This window comes from Physeter macrocephalus, chromosome 18, assembly GCF_002837175.3.
Source record: "Physeter macrocephalus isolate SW-GA chromosome 18, ASM283717v5, whole genome shotgun sequence".
Classification (NCBI taxonomy): Eukaryota; Metazoa; Chordata; class Mammalia; order Artiodactyla; family Physeteridae; genus Physeter; species Physeter macrocephalus.
The window spans coordinates 95,514,702-95,537,133 of record NC_041231.1 but is presented as its reverse complement, the minus strand read 5'-3'; the positions used below and the strand labels follow the sequence as shown (position 1 = coordinate 95,537,133).

The window sequence follows — 22,432 nt, the reverse complement described above, 5'->3', positions numbered from 1 at the left end:
AGAAATCTGTTTAGATTTTTAGGACTAAAACCTTAAACAATGTTTATTCTCTCTCTCTTATCTTTCTCCTCTGCTAATAAATACATTTGTTTCTGCATTTAAAAAAGTGTCTTTCTGCAGGTAAGCACGACTGAGAAGCTGCTGAGAAAGCCACCAGCCAGGCTGAAAAAACTTAAAATCAAAAAGGAAGTAAAAGATTTCATGATGAAGGACATAGAAGAGAAGATGCAGGCAGTGGAGGAGCGCAGGAAGGTAGCCCAGGTCTCGCGTGAGGGGCGCTGCCGGCCAGCTTTAAGACAGATTGCGTGGACTGTATTAATTCTTTTAGTGATCTCTATGCTTCCTATGCTGTATGTTTGGTTTTTTTAAGTTCTCTTTGTGTGATGAAGAAATGCAGCACTATCTTGAAGTTGGTTGAATTACAGTTTCATCCATGTAGCCTAAGGAAGCAATATCCACTTCTGAGAATTAAGTATGGTGTTTTTTTCCTATTAAAAAAAAGAGAAACTTCAGTTGGGGCCAGGGGTGGCAGGAGGTCCCAGGTGGAGGATGGGAGCTGAGAGGAGGCCGTGCAGACCCTCAGACAACTTCTGCAACATTTACACACACGTGGTCCCCATAAACCCTGTGTCTGCCCTTCTGCCGGGAACCAGCCTTCCCAGCTTTGGTCTGACAGACACCCCTTACTTCCGTGTCTCTACTTGGCCTCTCAGGGAGCAAGGACTAGACCATAGCCCTGTGAGGGTATGTCTGGAGGGTGTCTGGAGGGTATGGGGTGGGGGCTGGCGGCTGGCTCTGTCTTCTTCAACAGTAATTCCTCAACCTCTGTTTGTCGAATGATTGCATAATGAAATAGGAAAGCCAGGAATGTTCATTACAGGCAGTAGTAATGAGAGCTTGGAGAAAGTCGCTCGGACTCGTTTTCACTCTTTAATACTGCTTTTCAGACTAAAGAAGAAGAAATTAGAAGAAGGCTGCGGAGTGACCGACTTCTGCCCCCAGCCCCTCATTCAGATTCAGCTGAAGCGGGTGGGAAGGAGGCTCCGTTTGCCAAAGGACTTAAAACTGTGAGCTGTGCCGCGTTTGAACCCTCTGACCTGCCGGAAGGAAAGCCGTTGAAAAGGAAGAAGAGTAAAAGAGATACAACCTCAAATGATAGAAACTGCAGGTACGAAGGTATCGGGGTCGTGGAGTCAGACATGTCTTACCACCAAGCAGATGACGTATTCTAATGAGCCGTTTTATGTGAATTTCGTGAAAAGGCATCTTTTCCCCCAGGTGTGACTTTCTTAGTATGTCTCATGTTTTCTTTGACTGTCTGACCCCTCACCCACTGGGATGCGCCTTGGGTTTAGGAATGATTGTGCGAGCTGCCTGGGCTGGAGCTTAGCTGAGTAAACTAAATGGCTATGTTAGCTTAAAAAAAAGAAGAGGAAGATTTGACTAGCTTTGGTTTTATAGAGTCGTCATTCTCCTCCCATGTGGCTTCAAACATGTGACAATGTCTTTCATTTATGAGCACCTTTCAGCTTCCATTAATGTATTTGTGCCAAATGAAATCCTTCTTTTTGGCTCCTGCCCCTTGGCTGTGTCTGCCCTCTGAGGGTCCTTTAAGACAAATTGTATGGATTTGTGTTAAGTATTTTAAGGATCTGTATACTTCTTATGCTCTGTGTTTAGGTGTGTTTTTTTCTGATTCTCTTTGTGCTGTGTTGTGATTAAAGTAATATCCTGAAGTTGGTTGAATTATAGTTTCATCCATATAGCCTAAAGAAGCAATATCCACTTCTCAGAATTAAATGAGGTATGGAGTTTTCTTCATATGAAAAAGTTATCAGGTCTTATGCGTCTACAGTCTATGAAGATCTCTTGCATCCCTTTTCATACTTTCCCCTGTCATTACCTGTTCAGACCACCCGACCATTATTCAGTTATATTACTACAACAGTCTTCTTAGTATTTATCCAACGGCCTTCTTTTTTATTTTTTGATATTTATTTATTTATTTGGCTGCGCCGGGTCTTAGTTGTGGCATGCGGGATCTTCACTGTGGCACGTGGAATCTAGTTCCCTGACCAGGGATCGAACCCCAGGCCCCCTGCATTGGGAAGGCAGAGTCTTAACTCCCTATTCAGTGGTCTTCTGCTGAAACCCTTTGTTGGCTTCCTTTTATGGTCAAGGTAAAGTCCAGCCTTCTTCTTCTGACTGGTAAGACTCTCAGCTTTCGTAACTCACTCCTGCAGACCTTCTAGCTCGTCACACTCTGTGTCTTTGTGTCTTTGCACATGCTGTTCCCTCCTTCCCCTCTCCCCGTCTCACTGCTTTACTTGACTAATGCCTTCTGGTTTCTCGCGTCTCCACTCAGACAGCACTTCCTCTGAGGCCCCTGGTCTGGGTTGGTGGCCCTCTCTCCTAGTTGCCTTTTGGCAGCCCGGATTACTCAGTGTCACACTTGTCACCCTCTTTTGGAATTACCGGGTGCGTGTCCATCTTTACCGCTAGATGTGTCAGTTCTAACAGGACCGAGGATGGGTCTGTCTTGATCACGGTTGCAGTTTTGTACCTTGGAAAGTGAATGGCACATGATACAGGGTGTGTATAGGTTTCTTCTGTGGATAAATCAGTATACCCATATATCCTCCAGAAGCTGGAGGACAGCCCCAGGAGATGGCTTGTTTCCCTGGGAACGCATGGCAGTGCTGATTTGAGCAGAAGACCACTGTGTACCTCCTGTTTGTACATTCCCTTTGGGATGTTGCAGATGGACACCTCATCTGCCTATAGCTTGTAGGACTGAGGACTCCTGCAGCAGTGAAGTATGATGGTGGTGGTGGAGGGGGCTTCTTTCCAAACTCATCCCAGAACCAAAACCTTTAAGAACCAGTCTACTTCTTACGGTGGTACCTTGGAAAGTCCTTTAGGCTCCCTGGACCTCTTTTACCTTTCAGTAAGTCTGCTGCATACGAACGTTCTAGTTGAGAGCTTTCAAAGATGTGAACATGCGTTCCATCAGTGTCAGGAGTGAGTGACACTGCAGCTCGCCCTCCGTCTCCTGTTGCTGAGGATCCTCCAGCTCTACCATCTCCCTCCTCCTTTCCCTCCTCCAGTCAGTAATTCTTCTTGCCTGTTCACTCGATGCCAGCCCCTGTGTGCCAGCTGTTGGACTGTACTACTGTACTTTGCAAGGTACTGTACTGTAAGATTAAAAATGTTTTCTTTACTTTTTGTTTGTTTTTTATGGATTACTTGTGTGAAAAGTATTATAAACCTATTACAGTACAGTACTATTTAGCCGATTGTGTTAGTTGGGTACCTAGGCTAACTTTGTTGGACTTAGGAACAAATTGGACTTACCAATGCGCTCTCGGAACAGAACTCGTTCGTATGTAGGGGACTTACTGTATATGTTAATTTGGGATCGCCATTTTCCCGGAGTAATGCCAAATGAAATAATGTTTAAAAGTACTGTGCAAACTAGAATATGCCGCAATATTTATAGCATATTATTTATATAAAATCCTACGTGGGCAACATGATGTTTTTCATCTGTCCGTTGCTTTTTCTATGGAGATGATCTCGTGGTGGCATGTGCCAATCTTATGAAATATTAGATCAGCTGATGATTTACTAATACAAAATGATTGTACTGGGACACTTAGGAAAAGTTGGACTATCATGCAGATCTCTGCAAATAATAAAATTTAAATGACCAAAAGTACATTCAGTTCAAATTTTAGTAATTCTTGTAAGTTAAATCAATCCTCAAACTTGCTAAATACCCAAATAACACTTTCTCTTGAAATCTTATGCTCTTGCCCATGCTATTTATAGTGGCTTGGAAGACATGTTTATTGAGTTAAAATATATACAATATAGATGTGAGCATTATCACTGATACCCTGGCTTGAAAACCTCTCTCTCTATATATAGAGTGAAACATGGCAAGTACTAACACACCCTAAACGATAAGCCATATATTTTCTTAGCAAGACCATCCATTTTAACAGGATGGAGGGACGATGAGTTACCTGGATTCTGGGAACTGCCCTAACACTCTAGGCGTGTTACTACTCGTAAAACCTTCTCAGGGTTTAGGGGTGAAGAGGAGGCTCCGAGACTGTAGGCGCTTCCCACCTTCCCAGAGCCACTAGCATCAACTGGTCAGGACACTTGTTTTTGAATCCGCTCTCTCTCTAATGAGCCGTTAACCCCATCTCTGCAAAATTTAAAAAACGAACAAACAAAACCAAACAAAACAAAACCAACAACCTCAAATGTAAATGTGACTTTTTTCCATGATCAACTTTCTTTTTTAAAGATGATTCACACTGAACGTTAAAGGATTGAGATTTCTAAAATATTGCCTCTGGGAATAATGTTAATTTTATCTATTGAAATAACATAATTGGGTTTCTCATTCTTAAAACAAAGTTTTGAACATCACCAGCGTACTTCAATTAAAACCAAACCACAACCTTCAGGAAAGTTATGAGTCAGAAGATGGGATTAGATAAACATCTTTGTAAGCATTTTAATTGAGGGCGGCTGAAAACATGCCTGTATTGATCTCCTTGTGAAAGATGGCCTTGCTGTGTCTAATAAAAGGTACATTGATATCTAGTAAAAATCCTCCAGTTTTTCTGGGGGAAAAAAAACTTACGGATAACATATTTATTTAAAATAATATTTTAAAGGCGTATTTTAAAATATTTCACGTATATTTAAAAGATACACAATGTAAGATTCGTATGTTAACAAAAGTAATTTTGCAATCACAAGGACAAAAATAGAATTTATTATAGGGTGTTGCTATAGTGACTACCAGTAATTTATGACTGTGCCTATTTCTGTCTTTGTTATTTCATTATCAGTAAATAGCTCGTATTTGAAGGAGTAATTATACAGTAAATGCTGCATTCTAAAGATATATAATGCTATGGGGTGTCAGCAGATAGATCACTTTTGCACCCACATAAACCTGTGTGTACAGCGCCTTCCTGTAGGATGGTGGAATCTTTGTCTCAGGAGATCGATAAATGGCATTATTTTATTTTATTTTTTATTTTTTTTTTTTTTGCGGTACGCGGGCCTCTCACCGCCTCGGCCTCTCCGGCCGCGGAGCACAGGCTCTGGACGCGCAGGCCCAGCGGCCACGGCCCACGGGCCCAGCCAATCCGCGGCACGCGGGATCCCCCCGGACCGGGGCACGAACCCGCGCCCCCCGCATCGGCAGGCGGACTCCCAACCACTGCGCCACCAGGGAAGCCCAAGGGCATTATTTTAAAATAAACAGTGAGAGATGACCCTTACGGTCTCTCTGTGTCACTTGTGTTTGCTTCTTAAAAATAATAGGGCTTCCCTGGTGGCGCAGTGGTTGCAAGTCCGCCTGCCGATGCAGGGGACACGGGTTCGTGCCCCCGTCCGGGAGGATCCCACGTGCCGCAGAGCGGCTGGGCCCGTGAGCCGTGGCCGCTGAGCCTGCGCGTCCGGAGCCTGTGCTCCGCAACGGGAGAGGCCACAACAGTGAGAGGCCCGCGTACCGCAAAAAAAAAAGAAAAAAAAATAATAGCCACCTCTTTGTTTTTATTTTTCTAAATCCCGTAAGTAATATGTTATAGGAAATATGCACTGAAAAACATAAGAACCAAAAAACACCAAGAATCCAACATTTTCCCCTCCTACCAAGAAAACTACTGGGAACATTTTGCAGGTACTGTAACTTTTTTCCTCGCATAAATGGACTAATACAACATAAACTGTTTTGTAACTTGCTTTTTTCACTCAAAAGTACAATATCTTTTCACGTAAATAAATCTGCTCCCACAGTGTCATTCTTGATGTAACATTGTTTAGTTTCCCTGTTATGTATTTAGGGATTCTCATCCTTAAAGCCAGTCATAACATATTTCTGTTTCTGTTTTTTATAAGTTGGTGAGTAAAATAATTGGTACACTCCCCATTTGACAATAGTCTTGAACCCCCAGGAAGGCAGACAGCTGCCATGCTTGCTTGTCCAGGACCCTGCTTTCCATTGCCTTTATTCTTGGTCCCTGTCCCTCAGAGGGCAAATGACCAGGCTTGCAAATTCACCTGCAGACTCTTCTCCTGTTCAGGAAGCTGTATTCACCTCATCAGAGTTTGTATTCAGCACACTGAGATCTCAAGTATGCTTCAAAAGCCCACATGATAAAATTTTTTTTAACATCTTTATTGGAGTATAATTGCTTTACAATGGTGTGTTAGTTTCTGCTTTATAACAAAGTGAATCAGTTATATTATATCTGAGTTAGTTTTTCATTGATCAGGAATAAAGTCTACCTATATTTGCAAAGTGTTATTGACAGAAAAGTGTTTGCAGTTAAGGATCCGTAACCTTTTCTCTTGTCATTTAGAAACAAGAAATTACTGTCAGAAAAATTGAGTGATCAGCTATTTTAAGCACCAAATGCAGTCATTCTAAACATCAGGATCATGAAAGCAGTCATTCAGTTCCTAGTCATTTCTAGTAATTGAAACATGCATTTCCTCTCTGTGTAATACGGTTCAATTCCTGAAGCAACCGTATCGCTTAAAAAGGTATGTGACACTTCATGCTTTTTCCTCTTAAGGAGGAACTAGCAGTGCTCACTTGCTAAAGGGGAGAAAGACTGTACAGAGGATTAGCCCTTAACCAACCCTGTGGGATTGGCCTGTGCCAGTGGTTCTCAGCGTGTGGCCCCCCACTGGCCTCATCAGCATCACCTGGGAACATGTACTAAATACAAGTTCTCAGCCCCACCCCAGACCTTCTGTATCAAATCTCGGGGCTGAGCAATCTGAACTCAACAAGCCCTCCAGCTGATGCACACTCAGGTTTGTGCTGTGTGTTCGTTCACTCCGTAAGCCTATCCAGCCATGTCTACAGTAAGCTGCCCATTTATGACTAGTAGGCCACTTTCCAGCAAGTTCAAGTACCCATGCATCCAAGGGTCAAGTTGAATATTTACCAAGAGTCAGTTATGTCTCTTCTAAAACCTATTAATGCCCTTTGTACTGATGTGTGGTCAGGCCATTCAAGATGGCTGTACTCTTGCTCTCTGTACATCCCCTGCTTGACCAGTCCCTGCTTCACTCATGACTATCCAATTCTCTTAATTATAAGGCTTAATCAGCTGCCTACCTGCTTGCCCCCTGCCCTACTCGCTCGTTTCCCTGGTAACTGATGAGTCAACCTGATGTCAATTCCCCATATAAATTGTAGCCTCCTTCTCTTGCGAGTACTGAAGATTGCAGCTGTGTCCTGCCTGCTGTCTGCTGTACATGGCAGGATGTCAGTCCAGGACCTTTTGCTTCAGATGCGTAAGATCCCCTATCCAGTAGCCGTTGATGTCTCTATCACTGTCTCCGGGCTCTTTCTTTGGTCTAGAGGCTGGGCAACTACAAGGCTTGCAAGCCTGTGGGGTGCAGCCCAACAACTGGCTGTTACATTTAATTTTGAAATGCTTTTTGAAAAAATGTGCTCTATAAAGGAATAGACAAGATTGTAAAAAAAATCTTTGAAGCTTCTAGACTCACATGGTTTCATAAAATGTACAAATTTCACCCTCCAGTTCAAGGAAACTAAACCTGCAGTTGTAGATAATGCATTACGAATGTGGTTTTTGTAAGAATCCTGACCATGCCTTGGTGTTACATCACAGTATATTCAGGTGAAAGTATATATAAATGTTTTAAGTTAAAACAAAATATTTAGGATATATATGCACTGTTTTTTAAGACTCCCTCTCTAACTATTTTTATTAACTAATAATCTTCCACACGATTCATCTATTGTATTTTTAAGAAATTTTCTAACACAATCTTTAGTATATTGACCCCCAAATGTTTAACATTTTAAATTTAAAATGAGTTTTTTTCTCACATGCCATTCAAAATTGCAGAAAATATTTTTTTAAACCGCTTAAGGGGTTTACCGTTTTTAAAAAGTTGGAAGATGCTACTATTTATTTAACCAATGCCTGTTTGTTGGAGGTTTTGGTTGTTTTCAATTTATCAATAAGTTATTGCAAACAATTCTACAGTCATCACCAAAATGCCAGCTTATTAGTCTTAAATTTCATCTCATAAATTCTATAAAATGGACATTTTCATTTTGGATCGTGTGTCTAGCATTGCAGAGAAGTTGATGATGCAGAGAATTGCTATTTCCACAGGAATATGGTGACAATGAGCGATTGCCAGATTAGCCCAGAATACTTGGAACCATTTATTTAATTCTTCAAGGAGGGACTGTTTATCCCTTTGTCCTTCCAGACTTGTGGAAATCTGTGCAGCTTGAATGTGGGAAACCCACACCAGAAAAAACAAGTAATTACCATCTGCAGCTGAGGCGGAGAAATTCACCTGGACCTTAGTCCCCAGCCCAGGGTGAACCGCTGCTCGCCTGCCAGTCAGACTAGAACTTGCTGTAATACGGAAGTTGTAGGTTAAATGTGGTCCAGTCATTGGCAATTTTATGTCACTCGGTCTAATAAAAACCTGCTCTTTCATATGATCAAGGAGCATTTCAGGGCCTGCCTAGACAGCACTTCCCCAGGCCAGTGTGAGGAGAGCCTCAGTGGGGGACTCAGGACCCTCACAGTGACCACACCCCCCAACTTCCCAACCACCAGGCGGCTTGAGCCCTCCCAGGGGTGGCCGTTTCATGAAGTGTTTCTCCCCATCTCCCACATTGCTTCAACAAGATCAGTGAATATTCTTCCTTTTTTGTTTTCTCCTTCCTTTGGTCTTTTTAAAAATTTGTTGTATTGAAGTGTAGTTGATTTACAATGTGTTAATTTCTGCTGTACAGCAAAGTGATTGTTATACATATATATGCATTGCTTTTTAGATTTTCCCATAATGGTTTATCACAGGATATTGAATATAGTTCCCTGTGCTATGCAGTAGGACCTTGTTGTTTATCCATCCTTTATATAATAGTTTGCATCTGCTAATCCCAAATCCTTCCCATGGTCTTTTTTTTTTTTTTTTTTTTTTTTTTTTGTGGTATGCGGGCCTCCCTCTGTTGTGGCCTCTCCCGTCGCGGAGCACAGGCTCCGGACGCGCAGGCCCAGCGGCCATGGCTCATGGGCCCAGCCGCTCCGCGGCATGTGGGATCCTCCCAGACCGGGGCGCGAACCCGGTTCCCCTGCATCGGCAGGCAGACGCGCAACCACTGCGCCACCAGGGAAGCCCTTTCCCATGGTCTTAAATTGAAAGTTTTGGGATGATTTTAGTCACTACCCTGTCACTCCAATTCCCAGTTTTTCTGAGATTACATGTACGTACATACACAAACATACACACACACACACACACACACACAAACACACACACACGGTCTCAAAATGGTTACACACACACACACACACACACAAACACACACACACGGTCTCAAAATGGTTACGGTGTTTTTCTCCTCTGACCTATTGATGGGGTGAATATACAGCATCTTTGCCAATACTGAACAACACTGTCACTCCCAGAATTAAACCCTCGACCAAGTCATTTTATCAGTGAGGATGCTTTCACGTAAAAATAATTAAGAGCTCAACTTGCACCAATTTAAACAATAAAGAAATGTACTGATGTATATAATCAGAAATAAAAGGCAAGGCGAGTCCATGGTATGTGGATCCAGTGCTAGCAGTCATCCTGGATCCAGGTTTTCTGGCTCTCATTCTTCTACCCACATCATTAGCTTCCTTCTAAGGTAGGTATTCCTCGTGGTCATGGGATGGTTTTAAGTAGCAGCTAGGGCTACATGCTCACTTACCTTCGGCAGAAGAGAGTCATTTCAGGAAGCGCTCCCATAAAAGCAAGGGGGACGTTTCCTAAAGAACCCTGAAAGCATCCCTTTGCATTCCATATGCCTGGATCATGTCCATGCCAATTCCTGAGCCAGCCGCTGTCAAGGGAACGGGAGTTACCTTTGGAACAATCAAATCCCCCCTTGGAGTTGGGGACAGAATTGTTTTCTTGGAGGCAAGTTGGAAAGGGGTGGATACCTGAATGAAATTGGGTTCCATTCAGAAAAGAGGAGGGCAAATGGGTGCTGTACAATGTAAACCACAGTTGCGAGGTGTTATTATTTTAATATGATGCTGGACTCATTTTTCTAATATCATATGTTGAATTTTTCATACTGTTATGTGGTTTTCTTCGTTATGGTTATTTCACATACGAAAGCTATTTTAAGATTTTCTACCAAAAACCTAAAATTATGCAGCGCATCTTCCTCCCAAGCTGCTGATTGTCTCCTGCCAGCTATTTATCACTAAGGGATTTGAATTTACTCTTTTCTTAACTAAAGTATAGTTGATTTACAATACTATATTAGTTTCAGGTGTACAACACAGTGATTCAATATTTTTATAGATTGTGCCCCATTTAAAGTTATTAGAAAATAATGGCTGTATTTCCCTGTGCTGTACACGCACATATGTAAAATAGATATGCTTGTTGCTTATCTCTTTTATGCATAGTAGTTTGTATCTCTTAATCCCAGACCCCTATTTTGCCCCTCCCCCATTCCCTCTCCCCACTGGTAACCAAGAGTCTGTTCTCTATGTCTGTGAGTCTGTTTAAACTATCTTTACTCTTGATTGTTTCTTCTTACTCCAGTCCTTGGTGAATAGTAAGCATCTACTCTGCCTGGCTCTGTCATAGATACAGTGGTAGGATAGGCATGTCACTAGTAAAATGTAAGCGGGAGACCTGATTACAGAAAACTTTAACCTTTGGGGGAGGGGATAACACATGTACACATGAGAAAATTTCAAAAATGGATAGTATATTTCCCCAAAGACAAATCATAGAATAATTAGACAATTCTTCTAATTTCCACTTCTTTTTATCCCTTTGTGTGCCTATTTTTTTTAGTCTTCTCCAAATTCTACTTCCCTCTTTATACATCCTTTGTTCTCTATTTTTTCCCCTAGATAGTTCAGAAACCAAGCTTTGTGAAATTGATTACCTCTGCTGAAATTGCAAAGTGGTTATCTAATTAATCACAGTACACTAAGAACTTTTTTTTTCCCACCTGCTGTGAAATTCTCTTAATCACAAGGACTTTCCTTAAAGGGTTCATCCTACGGCTTCCCTGGTGGCGCAGTGCTTGAGAGTCTGCCTGCCGATGCAGGGGACTTGGGTTCGTGCCCCAGTCGGGGAAGATCCCACATGCCGCGGAGCAGCTGGGTCCATGAGCCATGGCCGCTGAGCCTGCGTGTCTGGAGCCTGTGCTCCGCAACGGGAGAGGCCACCAAAAAAAAAAAAAAAAAAAAAAAAAAAAAATGGGGTTCATCCTTCTGTAGTTATTGATATTTGCTTTGATCTGTGTCCAGCAGGTGGCACTAAAGGATAGTTAATAGAAAATATGCATCTCCACCGTAGACTAAAAATCTGTTGGAGTATACAGCATTTTGAGTCCTTCTACTTGACTGCATAATAATCAAAACTGGATGGTCTATCCCTTGAATATTTTAGCTCCTGGGTCACTGTTACACTCTCCAACACTCCTCTTGTCTTAATTCTTGGTGATTTCAATATCCTCGTGGAAGATCCTTCCCACATCCTTCACTTCTTGGTTCGGTTCCTTGACTTTCTTATATCCCTGATCTCTTCCCATTGGAGAGCTCAGAACATTTTGCTTTGGACTTTTTTTTTCTATCTATACACATACTGTTGACCTGAAACAAACAGACTGACATATTTCTCCAGCAAGGATGGGTTAATTTGGGATCAGCAGAGAATTGAAATTCGGGGTCTGCAACCATGATGAGCCACATGCAAGTCCCTGCAGAGGAAGGGAGGAACACTTTTATAAAAGGAAAAGAAAGTTGGCAGGGCTGTAGTAAACAGAGTCCATAGCTTTTCACTGGTTGAGTCCTTGCCAGGAAAGGAGTCTTTCTTCTTCCTGCTGCGTTAAGCATGGCTCAGGGTGTGAGAGCGCCCCCTTCTGGTTTCCCAACTCTAATTGCAATTTCTGTTTATTAATTATTTTTACAATACTCATCTTTGGTGATCTCATCCTGTCTTATGGCTTTAAATACCATCTACGTGCACGTGACCACCACATTTATATCTTCAACATGGACATCTTCCTTAAGTCCAGGCTCCACTTGGATGTCTCATCAGCATCTCAACATGTTCCAAATAGAGCTCTGCTTCTCTCAAAGCCTTTCCCATCTGCACCCCCCAAACAAACCCTGACATCATTTTTTACTTCTGTCTTTCTCTCACGTTTTCTGTCTAGTCCTTCAGCAGATCCTGTCAGCTCTTCTCTAAAAATAAATCCAGAGTCTGGCCACTTCTCACCACCTATGCACTAAATCCTTGTCTAATCCACAGCCATCTCTCAGCTAGATTGTTGTCATAGCCCTCTGATTGATCTCCCTGCTTCTGTCCTGTCTCCGTCAGTTCCAGAGACGGCAGCCAGATTGACTCTGTTAAAACATAGGAGAGATCCTATCGCTTTTCTACTCAACGATACAAAGACTTCTGACCTCACCACAAGTAAAAGCCAAAATAATAGTGGTCTACAAAGCCATGTAAGACCAGACCCCACCCCCCAGCTCCCGCCATCCTGTTCTCTTGGATCTCATCTTCTAACACTCTCCCTCACTCACTCTGCTCCAATCACACTAGTCCCTCCATGTTCCTCAGGCGTGTCAGGCGTGACACCACCCAGAGCCTTTGTGCCTCTTGTTCCCTCTGCCTGGAAGGTTCCTCCCCCAGACAGCTGATTGGTCACTCTTCCTCCTCTCCAGGTGGGACAGCCAGTGAGCTCTTCCCTGGATGAAAAGCAGTGCTACAACTCCCGTAATTCTCTAGCCTGCTCCCCGCTTTATTCTTCTGGGGTGGTTCACACACGCGCATGCACGCACAGGCATGCCCACACACGCACACGCGCACGCACACGCACACGCACACATTTGTTGGGTTTTTTTTAACCCATCTCTCCCCAGCTAGAGTGTAGGATCCATGCGGGAAGAGACTTGTATCTGTTTTGTTACTGCTGTATCTTCAGGGCCAACAAGGGTGCCTGGCACATGATTGGCCCTCAATAAAAACTTATTGATTGAGTGAATAAATAAATGATTACATTGAATTAGTGGTTGAATCCCAATATTTCTTAGCACACCAATGTCACCTAGCCCTCATGACACAGAGTACTTTGCCCTTCCGAAGTACAAGCATGGGCAGATCTCCAAGCCCTTGGTCAAGGTTTTATTGAAAAGGAAGATTGAAACTCAGAACAAAGGAACTCACATGCTTTTGTAAATCATTTACTGACAAATACTCTGCCAACAATCCTGTTTCCTTGATCCAGCTTTTATCTGAATGTATGACTCCTAATGGCATAAATTCTACAAGGCTGAACACAATGACATGTGTTATAAAATACCAGCCAGTGAGAGAAAAACATCCTCACCCTTAGAATCATCTATAAATTTAGGATTTTGTCAGCCTAGCCAATATTTTATTTTATTATTATTATTTTTTTTTTTTTGCGGTACACGGGCCTCTCACTGTTGTGGCCTCTCCCGTTGCGGAGCGGACAGACAGGCTCAGTGGCCATGGCTCTCGGGCCCAGCCGCTCGGCGGCATGTGGGATCTTCCCGGACCGGGGCACGAAGCCGTGTCCCCTGCAACGGCAGGCGGACTCTCAACCACTGCGCCACCAGGGAAGCCCTAGCCAATATTTTAGAACCCTGAGAATGGAGGACTGTAGTTTATTTTTGTGAACCATGATAAGTTTCTCCTGTAGCCACTTAAGTGTCTTTAAGCCCTAAGATACTTGCATTAATCTGAATAAAAAGGAAGGACTTTGGGTCTCTGTCCTCCAAATTACGTGTCCTATATTTCAAATGTGATGGGTGTTATTAAACCATTTCTCTTTTTTGTCAGGTGAAGTAATTTTATTTGCAGTTTATTTGCTCAGAAGAGAGAGACCACACCCAAACTCTTTTGTACCAAATTTTAAATGCTAAGACATTTTTGGGAGGGTAGGGTAAGGAATGGAGAATGTAGCCTTAATTCCTGTGTAGAAAGGATAGTGTTCTAAGGACGTTCTTTATGAAATCTGTATATTTTCCACACTATCCAGCCTTAAACAGTTTCCAGATCTAGCTAACTGATAGCTTAACCCCCATCTAAACAGTGATTCTGGTTTTTTACTTTAAGTACTTTTATGCTTTAAGGAAAAAGCCAACTGTTTGCCTATAGTGCACTTGACTATCCAGTCTTTCGTGCAACAAGTGTTAATCTAGCATGTCTTTTGTGCTAGGTCTTAGGGATATAGAGAATAAGCAATAAAGAGAATAAAATTTAGCTTTATTTAAGGGGTTCATGAAGCATTAGCAAGATATGCAAACAGATAATCGAGATATTCAAACAGAGAATCAAAATGCAAGGCACTGTATTCCACATCAGAGCACAGAGGAGCAGAGAGAGGAATGATATTTCTGAAGGATCCTGTGATGGTTTCATGGAGAAAGTGACATTTAAGCAGAATCTTGACTGATGAGTGGGAGTTGACCCAATATAGAAAGAGGAGAATCTCTCCAGGGAGAGACTTGTATCTGCAAAGACTGCAAGTGTGAAGGAACACGGCATGGTGGGAGCACAGGGAAGTGTTTGGTGTACCTGAGCCAGAGATGTGGACAGGAGGGAGAGGTCACTGGGAAAGGTGCAGTGTCTGTGGACCCTGCTCAGTGGTTGGGCTTTCTGCTGTAAACATGCAAGGCTTTTAGGCAAAGGACAAAGCCATCAGTCTGTTTTAGGACGCTCCTTCCAGTACAGCGCTCCTCGAAGTTTGGCCCCGGACCAGCAGCAGTGGCCTCCCCTGGGAACTTGATGGAACTCCACATTCTCAGCTCCAATCCCAGACTTCAGAATCAGAAATTCCGGTCAAGGGGCTGGGGAATCTGTGTTGTATCAAGGTGCCCAGCTGATTCCGACACACGCTTGAGTTTAAGAACCACTCTTCCGGTAACAACAGGGAAGATGCAGTGGGGTAAATACAGATTGAAGCTTGATAGGCTGTTCCACATAGCTCAGTCCTGAAAAAAAGCCAGAGGCATGAGTGTGGGCAGGACAGGATGCATTAGAGAGAACTTTCTGAAACCTTACACTTGGCGGGAGATAAGCAAAGGATATCTGGAGCACCAGTTGTCAAATCTCACCAACATTTTCTGGGTGGCTTTTAAAAGTTTTACCTTCTGGGTCCCACTCTTTTATCTTTTTTTAAATTTTACTTTTTAAATTTTATTATCTTTGGCTGTGTTGGGTCTTCATTGCTGCGCGCGGGCTTTCTCTAGCTGTGGTGAGAAGGGCCTACTCTTTGTTGCGATGTGCAGGCTTCTCGTTGCGGTGGCTTCTCTTGTCGCGGAGCATGGGCTCTAGGCGTGTGGGCTTCAGTAGTTGCAGCATGCGAGCTCAGTAGTTGTGGCGCGTGGGCTCAGTAGTTGTGATGCACAGGCTCTAGAATGCAGGCTCAGTAGTTGTGGCTCACCGGCTTCGTTGCTCTGCGCCATGTGGGATCTTCCCAGCCCAGGGATCAAACCCGTGTCACCTGCACTGACAGGCAGATTCTTAACCACTGCGCCACCAGGGAAGCCCCTGGACAATTGATTTTAAAATGCTGGTGCTCAGGCTCAATTTCAAGCTAAATAAATTAGAATTCCTGGGAGTGATGTATTTCTAAAATGCTCCCTAGGTGATTCTAATGTGCAACCAGCAATAAGAACTATAATGTAGTCCAACAGCTTCATTTTAGGAAAAAGAGGAAAAAAAAGATCCTAGGGTCAAGGAGGAACAGACCATGTAACCTGGGTCAGATAAGGTATAATCAACTGTATTAAAATGCTTAAAAGGTGGAGGAGGTTGAGTACCAAAAAAGATCGTTATGATTATTAATGAGGATGATACTGTTGGACTTCCAGACACAGATGGCAGAACAAAGCCAACTCATGGGCTCTCTTCTCTCTCCAAGAGTTAAAGCAACAAAAAAATATTGAAAACACACAAAAGCCAAGGAAACGATAAAACAATAAAAACTTACCAGCCTCAATTAAATAAGAAAAAAGGCAAAACTTCATGTCATACACTTTGAAAAAGAGGCATCAACAGAAGAAACAAGTGATCCTGGAGTGGTACAGTCTGTTGTGGCTTCTGCTTTTTCCTCCCCAGAAGCACTATATCAAGCCAACAAAATCTTGAATCTTCTCACTAACACCTTCCTATTTGCAGAGAAGTGGACCAAGGTCATGGATTGGCATCCCGGGGAGAAACTGTAGAAAAGTCTTCAAGATTAGAAGCCCTTTTCTCCCTTGGGGCCCTTGAAAGATGCTGGAAAGACTACAAGGTCTTCCCATCCTCCAAGACATTGGGTTGAGTTGGGGTGATAAGCCAAACCTCACAGGAGTTGGGTGTATCCCTTGCTGGGTTGACTGAGCTCTGTTACACTTGACAGAATCTCCAAGCACTTTCAGAGCTCATGTCTCCTAGGCTCAGACTTCAGCCCCAGCTTGGCTCCACCTCCACAGTCTTCCTACCAGCAGGCTACAGAAAAGTGATCTAAGAGCAACACCTTTCCTTCACACTGGAAAGGCACAATAACCTGGCCTCAAAATAAGGTGGGGAACACATCAAGTAGAATCCATTCCACCAAATGAGAGCAATTAGACAACTGAGCAGAGCTATTTAAAGCATGAATAACTTCTGTCTGCTCTACAGGTGTTCTGTGGCTGAAAACAAAATTAAACTAAAAGAAAATTAAAGTGAAAAAAAGAGCATGCAAAAAATGGGCAAAGAACCCAGTCTGGAAGAAAACATAAACCAAGAAATAGAAGTAGATTTCCCATGAGTACATCATGCTAAAGAAGACTTTGTTTTTAAAATACTTTTGTTTTTAATTGAAGAAGTTTCTAATACTCTTCAAGGAAATGGTTTTAGAAAAGTGGTGAGGTAGAAATTGGATCCCAAAGAGTAAAGGACTGAGTACAGGGTAGGTAGACCTTTATTATAATAATGAGGAAAAAAAGGAAAAACAGAAGTTTGAGGGTTTATCTGAGAAAAGAGAGGGAATTATGATTATTTTTATATGTTTATTTTTAGATGGAATCACTGAGCATATTTGTAGGTTAAAGGAAACAAACAATAAAAAAATAGAGGCCTATCAGTCTTAAAAAAGAAGGAAATTCTGACATACGATGAAACATGGATGTATTTACCTTGAGGACGTTTTATCTAAGTGAAATAAGGCAGCCACAAAAAGACAAACACTGTATGGTTCCACTTAGATGAGGTATCCAAAGCAGTCAAACTCATAGAAGAGGAAAGGAGAATGGTGATTGCCAGGGGCCGAGGGGAGGGGAAATGAAGAGTGCTTGTTCAATGGGTATAGAATTTCAGTTTTGCAAGATGATAAAATTCTAGAGGTCACAACAATGAGAATATACTTAACACTGCTGTACACTTAAAAATAATTATGATGGCAGAGTTTATGTTTCTTTTACCACAATGATAGATAGATAGATATGTAGGTAGATAGATAGATAGATAGATAGATAGATAGATAGATAGATAGATAGATAGAAAGATAGATAGAGTCTTAAGGTCCAAATAACCCCCATTTATCACCTCACTTGTAGGATTGCTGCTTATCTGGATTTCCATCCATCCTCTCTGCTGGAAAGGAATCCTGATTTAACAAAGAGGAGATAAAAGTCAAAAGATGAACAAAGACTGAGATTTAGTGACATCATTTGAGCCTCTGGGTCATGTAATACCTGAAACAGTAACCCTTTGGCATTTTCAGTTAGGAGAGACAATCAAACTCCTTTATTTTTTCCTTCAAGAAAAAAAAAAGATGAAACTAACATAGCACTGTAAATCAACTATATTCCAACAAAAATTTTTTTAAAAAACAGAGAAAAAGGCATCCTACAGGATCCAGCCTGACTTTTATTTTATCCTTCAGACCACAGTGTCGTAAATCCTTTCTTAAATAATAGGTTAACAACTTTTCATAATAAGTTAATAATAGAGTACGTGTACTGTACCACAACTGAATCTGCATTTAGCTCAGTGTGTTCACTAATTGGTGTGGATTGGCTGTGGCACATTTTGCTGTACAATCTAAAAGTGCTGACTGGTTGCATTAGCAGAAAAAATGAACTGTGGCCTATGTGTCAAGCAACTGCTTTGCTTTCTTGTACATAACTGATTCTGCTCCAAAGCGCCAAAATCCACATAAGTTCTGAAAACCTCACACGGATTTGCGAGGTGATTCTCATTCATCTTCCACTTCTTGTTCATCGTCTTTCCTACTTGGTTATTTTTGTCATTGCCCAAGTTGGAGACCCTGGTCTGCTGGTAATGCACCGTGCCCCTAAGCTGCTTTTCAAGGTGGTTGGCAAGTCCCTTTAAGAACACCCAGAAATCTCAATCTGAAGGGGAGGGGCCCCAGGAATAGTTCATCTAAAAGAGGAACGGAATGGGCTTCTTGTTCCTTCTCTCTCCAGTACAAAAAGAACATTTCCATGGGATTTGATTAGCTCCCCTTTTATTGATCTCTGGCTCATCTAAGAAGGTGCAAGAGAGATAGTTTTAAAAGAGTCTGTACCCATAGTAAGCTCTGATGAAAAGAACCAAGAGCTATTTCAAATGATAGTTTAGATCAAAGACCTGAAGCCAAAATTGTGCCATCATAGGCCAGTCAATAGAGACAGCAAATGTTTGGTGTGTCAGAATAGCAGTCCTTCCTGGAGAAGAATTTTTTGGAATTAAAGATGTCCCAGGTGACTCTTTTTAAAAAAACCCAATTGAAATAATAGTTTACAAACAGCCTTATATCATGATTTACTTAGCAGGAGAGCATAAAGATTTTGATGTGAAACATTTTTATTTCTATCAATGTTTGTAATGGCTGCATAATATTCCTCCCTGTGGGTATAAAATTTCTCTTTTTTAAACTTTCTTTTGTTGTTTAATACTTTGGATATTTCTGATATTGCACTGATAGGGATAACCATGATGAACATTCCTGTCCTTCTAGATTTTCCCATATTATGAACTGTTTCCTTAGATTCTCAGGGGAATTATGTGGTCAAGCCTTGATCCATGCTGCTCAGTTGTTTTCCAGAATGGATTTAGTCAATTGAAGATTAGTTTCACTCTCTCCCTGTTAACACTGAATATCATTAAAATAATTTTCACTGTAATTACGGGGGAAGAAATGTCCATTTGCACCCATATAATTACTACTGAAATTAAACACTTTCCATATATTCTTTATTAATTTATTTCCCTTTTGTGAATTGTTTTTGTGATAGTTTATAAACCAATGGCCGGTTTATTTCTGGAACTTTCTAACGTCCTCAAGCTCTTTCTTTTGCTCATTTCAACTACCTGTGACTGGCAGGCCAGAAAAATGCCCATAATGCTGTTTTCACACTAAGTAACTCGGTGGGTAACACTAGGTAACCAGTGAATTGCCATGTGGTTCCAGGCAAATCCCAGCTGCCTCTGCGTTAACCCTCTTCCTTCTTGCTGTCCTCTGCTCCCTCAGAGGAGTGAGAATGCCATTTCTGAACTTGGGAGAATTTATTCCTGAAAGCACTGGTTGCCAACGTTGACGGCACATTAGAGTCATCTGGGGAGCATTTAAAATTCCCAGCTCTCAGCACATTCTATACACCAATTAAATCAGAGTCTCTGGGGGTGGGACCTGGCATCAGTTTTTGGAAATCTCCCCTGAGCATTCAAAGTACAGCCGAGGTGGAGAACCACTGTTTTGAATCTGCAGCCACAGGAGCCCTACGCCAGGCACTCAGGCTGCAAGGGCCCATATGCAGTGACCCCTGCTGTCAGGGAGCTCACAGCTGGGCGGTTTGGGGGACAAAGCACATTCTGAATGTTTTCATAAGGGACTGATTTTATATATATATATGTATATTATGTATATATATACACACACACACGTGTATACATGTATTTGCACACACACACGTATATATACCCATGTGTGCCACTTAATTAACTATAACCTATAATTTGATCAACCAGTGGCATCATTTCAAAAGGCTGACCTTAAAGCACGATCAGATTCCGACTTGCCTAAGAAATGGTTGGTTACGTTCACTATGCTACATTTACTGAGGTAAAAAAATATATATATATGTACATATTAGAAAAATCATTTACAAACTAGAGATTAAAGAGGGTTTTCACGTTATTTCTCTTAACAAGAAATTTAAACTCATTACACTATCGCCCCCTGAGGTTTCTGCAGCAATACTTCTCTCCACTAGGTGGTACTCTGGACAAATTCATAAGCTGTTGCCTTTGCCACAGTTGGGGTCCCGTTAGAGAAATTCAATCTTTCTGTGGCAGAAATGGCTATTCATTCATGGTCTGGATCTACAGCAATCAGAAATGGTTTTCTTACCTTTTTCTAACTGAGAAATGAAGTTAGGCCTGCTTGAACAGTATTCATAACGATCAATCCAAATATTGTCTTTAGAATTTTAAAAATCTACCTTATTATGTTATTGAATTCTACTGCATCTCCACCCAATTATCAAGATAATTATAGGCTTTAAAATGGCTTCACAGGCTTCATCTTACAGACACTCAGTCCCTTCTTTTTCTGTTAAAGCCAATAATGAAATACAGCCCCCATCATCTATATATAAAGATCCAAACACACATTAGACCTCAGAGAATCGAGTTTATTTTTATGTGTTAAAGCATCTGAATGTTATTTGAGACAGGCTTAAAAGAAAAGCATTCCTGACTCTTCTCAACAGAAATAGGACTGTCCTTGGCCCTGGGCCTGGGTGGTTGAGCCCTTGGCTAGACTACTGTACAGTATTCAGCAGAAGGCAGGTCAGGGTGGAGTCGCTGCCCGTGGTGCTTGTGCAAATTCTCCGGAAGCTCGACCAGAATTTCCAAAGGCAGCTGGTCACTGCCATTCCCTCGGCTACTCTGGAAAGGACAGGATTCTTGACCGTCCAGGAAGCCCAAATGCCACAGTGCATCCTGCGTTCATCCACATCTAAGTGCAGCTCCTGCCCCATAGATTCTTCCTGCCGTTTTTGTTGCTATGGATAGACCATTGGAATGAGCCTGGGTTCTTCGTCATAAAACTAAGCTTGATATCAAGAGCCAGAGAACGACAGAGACATGTTTGCTTCCTTCTCGCACTAGGTTTCCTCAGTGTGAGGAAACCTCAGAAAACTAGATATTGACAGCAGGGAAAACGACAGTAGCATTTCATCCTTCCACCGGCATGGCCTAGAGTTTGGCTGGTGTCTGAGCCTGCCTCAGCAAATACGATGCACTTGACATTCGTAGCAGGTTCTTGGATGAGGATATTGGTGCCTGAGTGTTTACATGGTGCTCTTTCTGATTGCTAGTTGATTCTCTTTCCCGTCCTTCCCAGGGCCCAAGTCAGCTGTGGGATAGGGTTAGCCAGCCTCTCACACCACAAAGCAGAGCCCCACCATCTGTGCTGGTGCTTTTACACGAACGCTGCTTCCTCCTTCTAAGAAATGTTCTCCAAGAACATGGGGTACTTGGAATGAACACAAAAGTAAACATGGAAGGTGAGAGGATGCAGGACTGGAACACCTAAGTCATAGGTTTTTTTTGGTTTTTTTTTTTTTTTGGTTTTTTTTTTTGTTTGTTTTTTTAGTCATAGCTTTTAAAAGAGCAGTCTTCTGCTCAAGGCTGACTTCTCACCTCAGTGGGGAGCTGGACACACAGGACAGGCAGACCGTCCACGTCAAATGGGTGCTTGTCCTACGTGAGGCCAGCCAACCAGCCATGACCCGCAGTTCATGTGAAAACAACAGAGAGGGGAGGGACAGTGTGGGTTAAGCGGTGCCACTGGAAGTCAGGCTAACGTGGGTATGGTCAGGCTCGTCCTCAACGTGCCCCCGTATGCTGGGGGGAGCGGAGGGGACCGAGAGAGACTCGGATGACCCAGCAAAGGGAAGGAGGTCAGAGTATGGTTGCAACCAAATACAACTCTCACCAAGTCATCATGTGCCAAGCACTTTACATCAACAATCTCCTTTAATACCCCAGACAACCCTGGGTGATAGTATTGTGTTGGCCAAAAGTTTCATTTGTTTTTTTCCATAAGATGGCTCTAGTAGCTCTTAGTTGTCTTTAACTTCATTCAAAAGAGTTTTGTTAGATTGTATGTGACGGCTGTCATATCAGCGTGCATTTAAAAAAAGACATAGGGCTTCCCTGGTGGAGCAGTGGTTGCGCGTCCGCCTGCCGATGCAGGGGAACCGGGTTCGCACCCCGGTCTGGGAGGATCCCACGTGCCGCGGAGCGGCTGGGCCCGTGAGCCATGGCCGCTGGGCCTGCGCGTCCGGAGCCTGTGCTCCGCAAC

General features: G+C 42.5%; 1 protein-coding gene across 1 annotated transcript in view; it reads left to right on the top strand.

Annotated features, from left to right (window-relative positions):
* STMND1 (stathmin domain containing 1) overlaps positions 1–1,764 on the top strand; it is a 32,672-nt gene extending 30,908 nt beyond the window's left edge. Inside the window, exons 4-5 of the mRNA XM_007129173.3 lie at positions 121–252; positions 948–1,764. Coding sequence (XP_007129235.1) covers positions 121–252; positions 948–1,232 — 417 coding nt within the window. The 3' untranslated portion in view covers positions 1,233–1,764. The remainder of the gene's footprint in view (positions 1–120; positions 253–947) is intronic.
* The last annotated feature ends 20,668 nt before the right edge of the window (positions 1,765–22,432 follow it).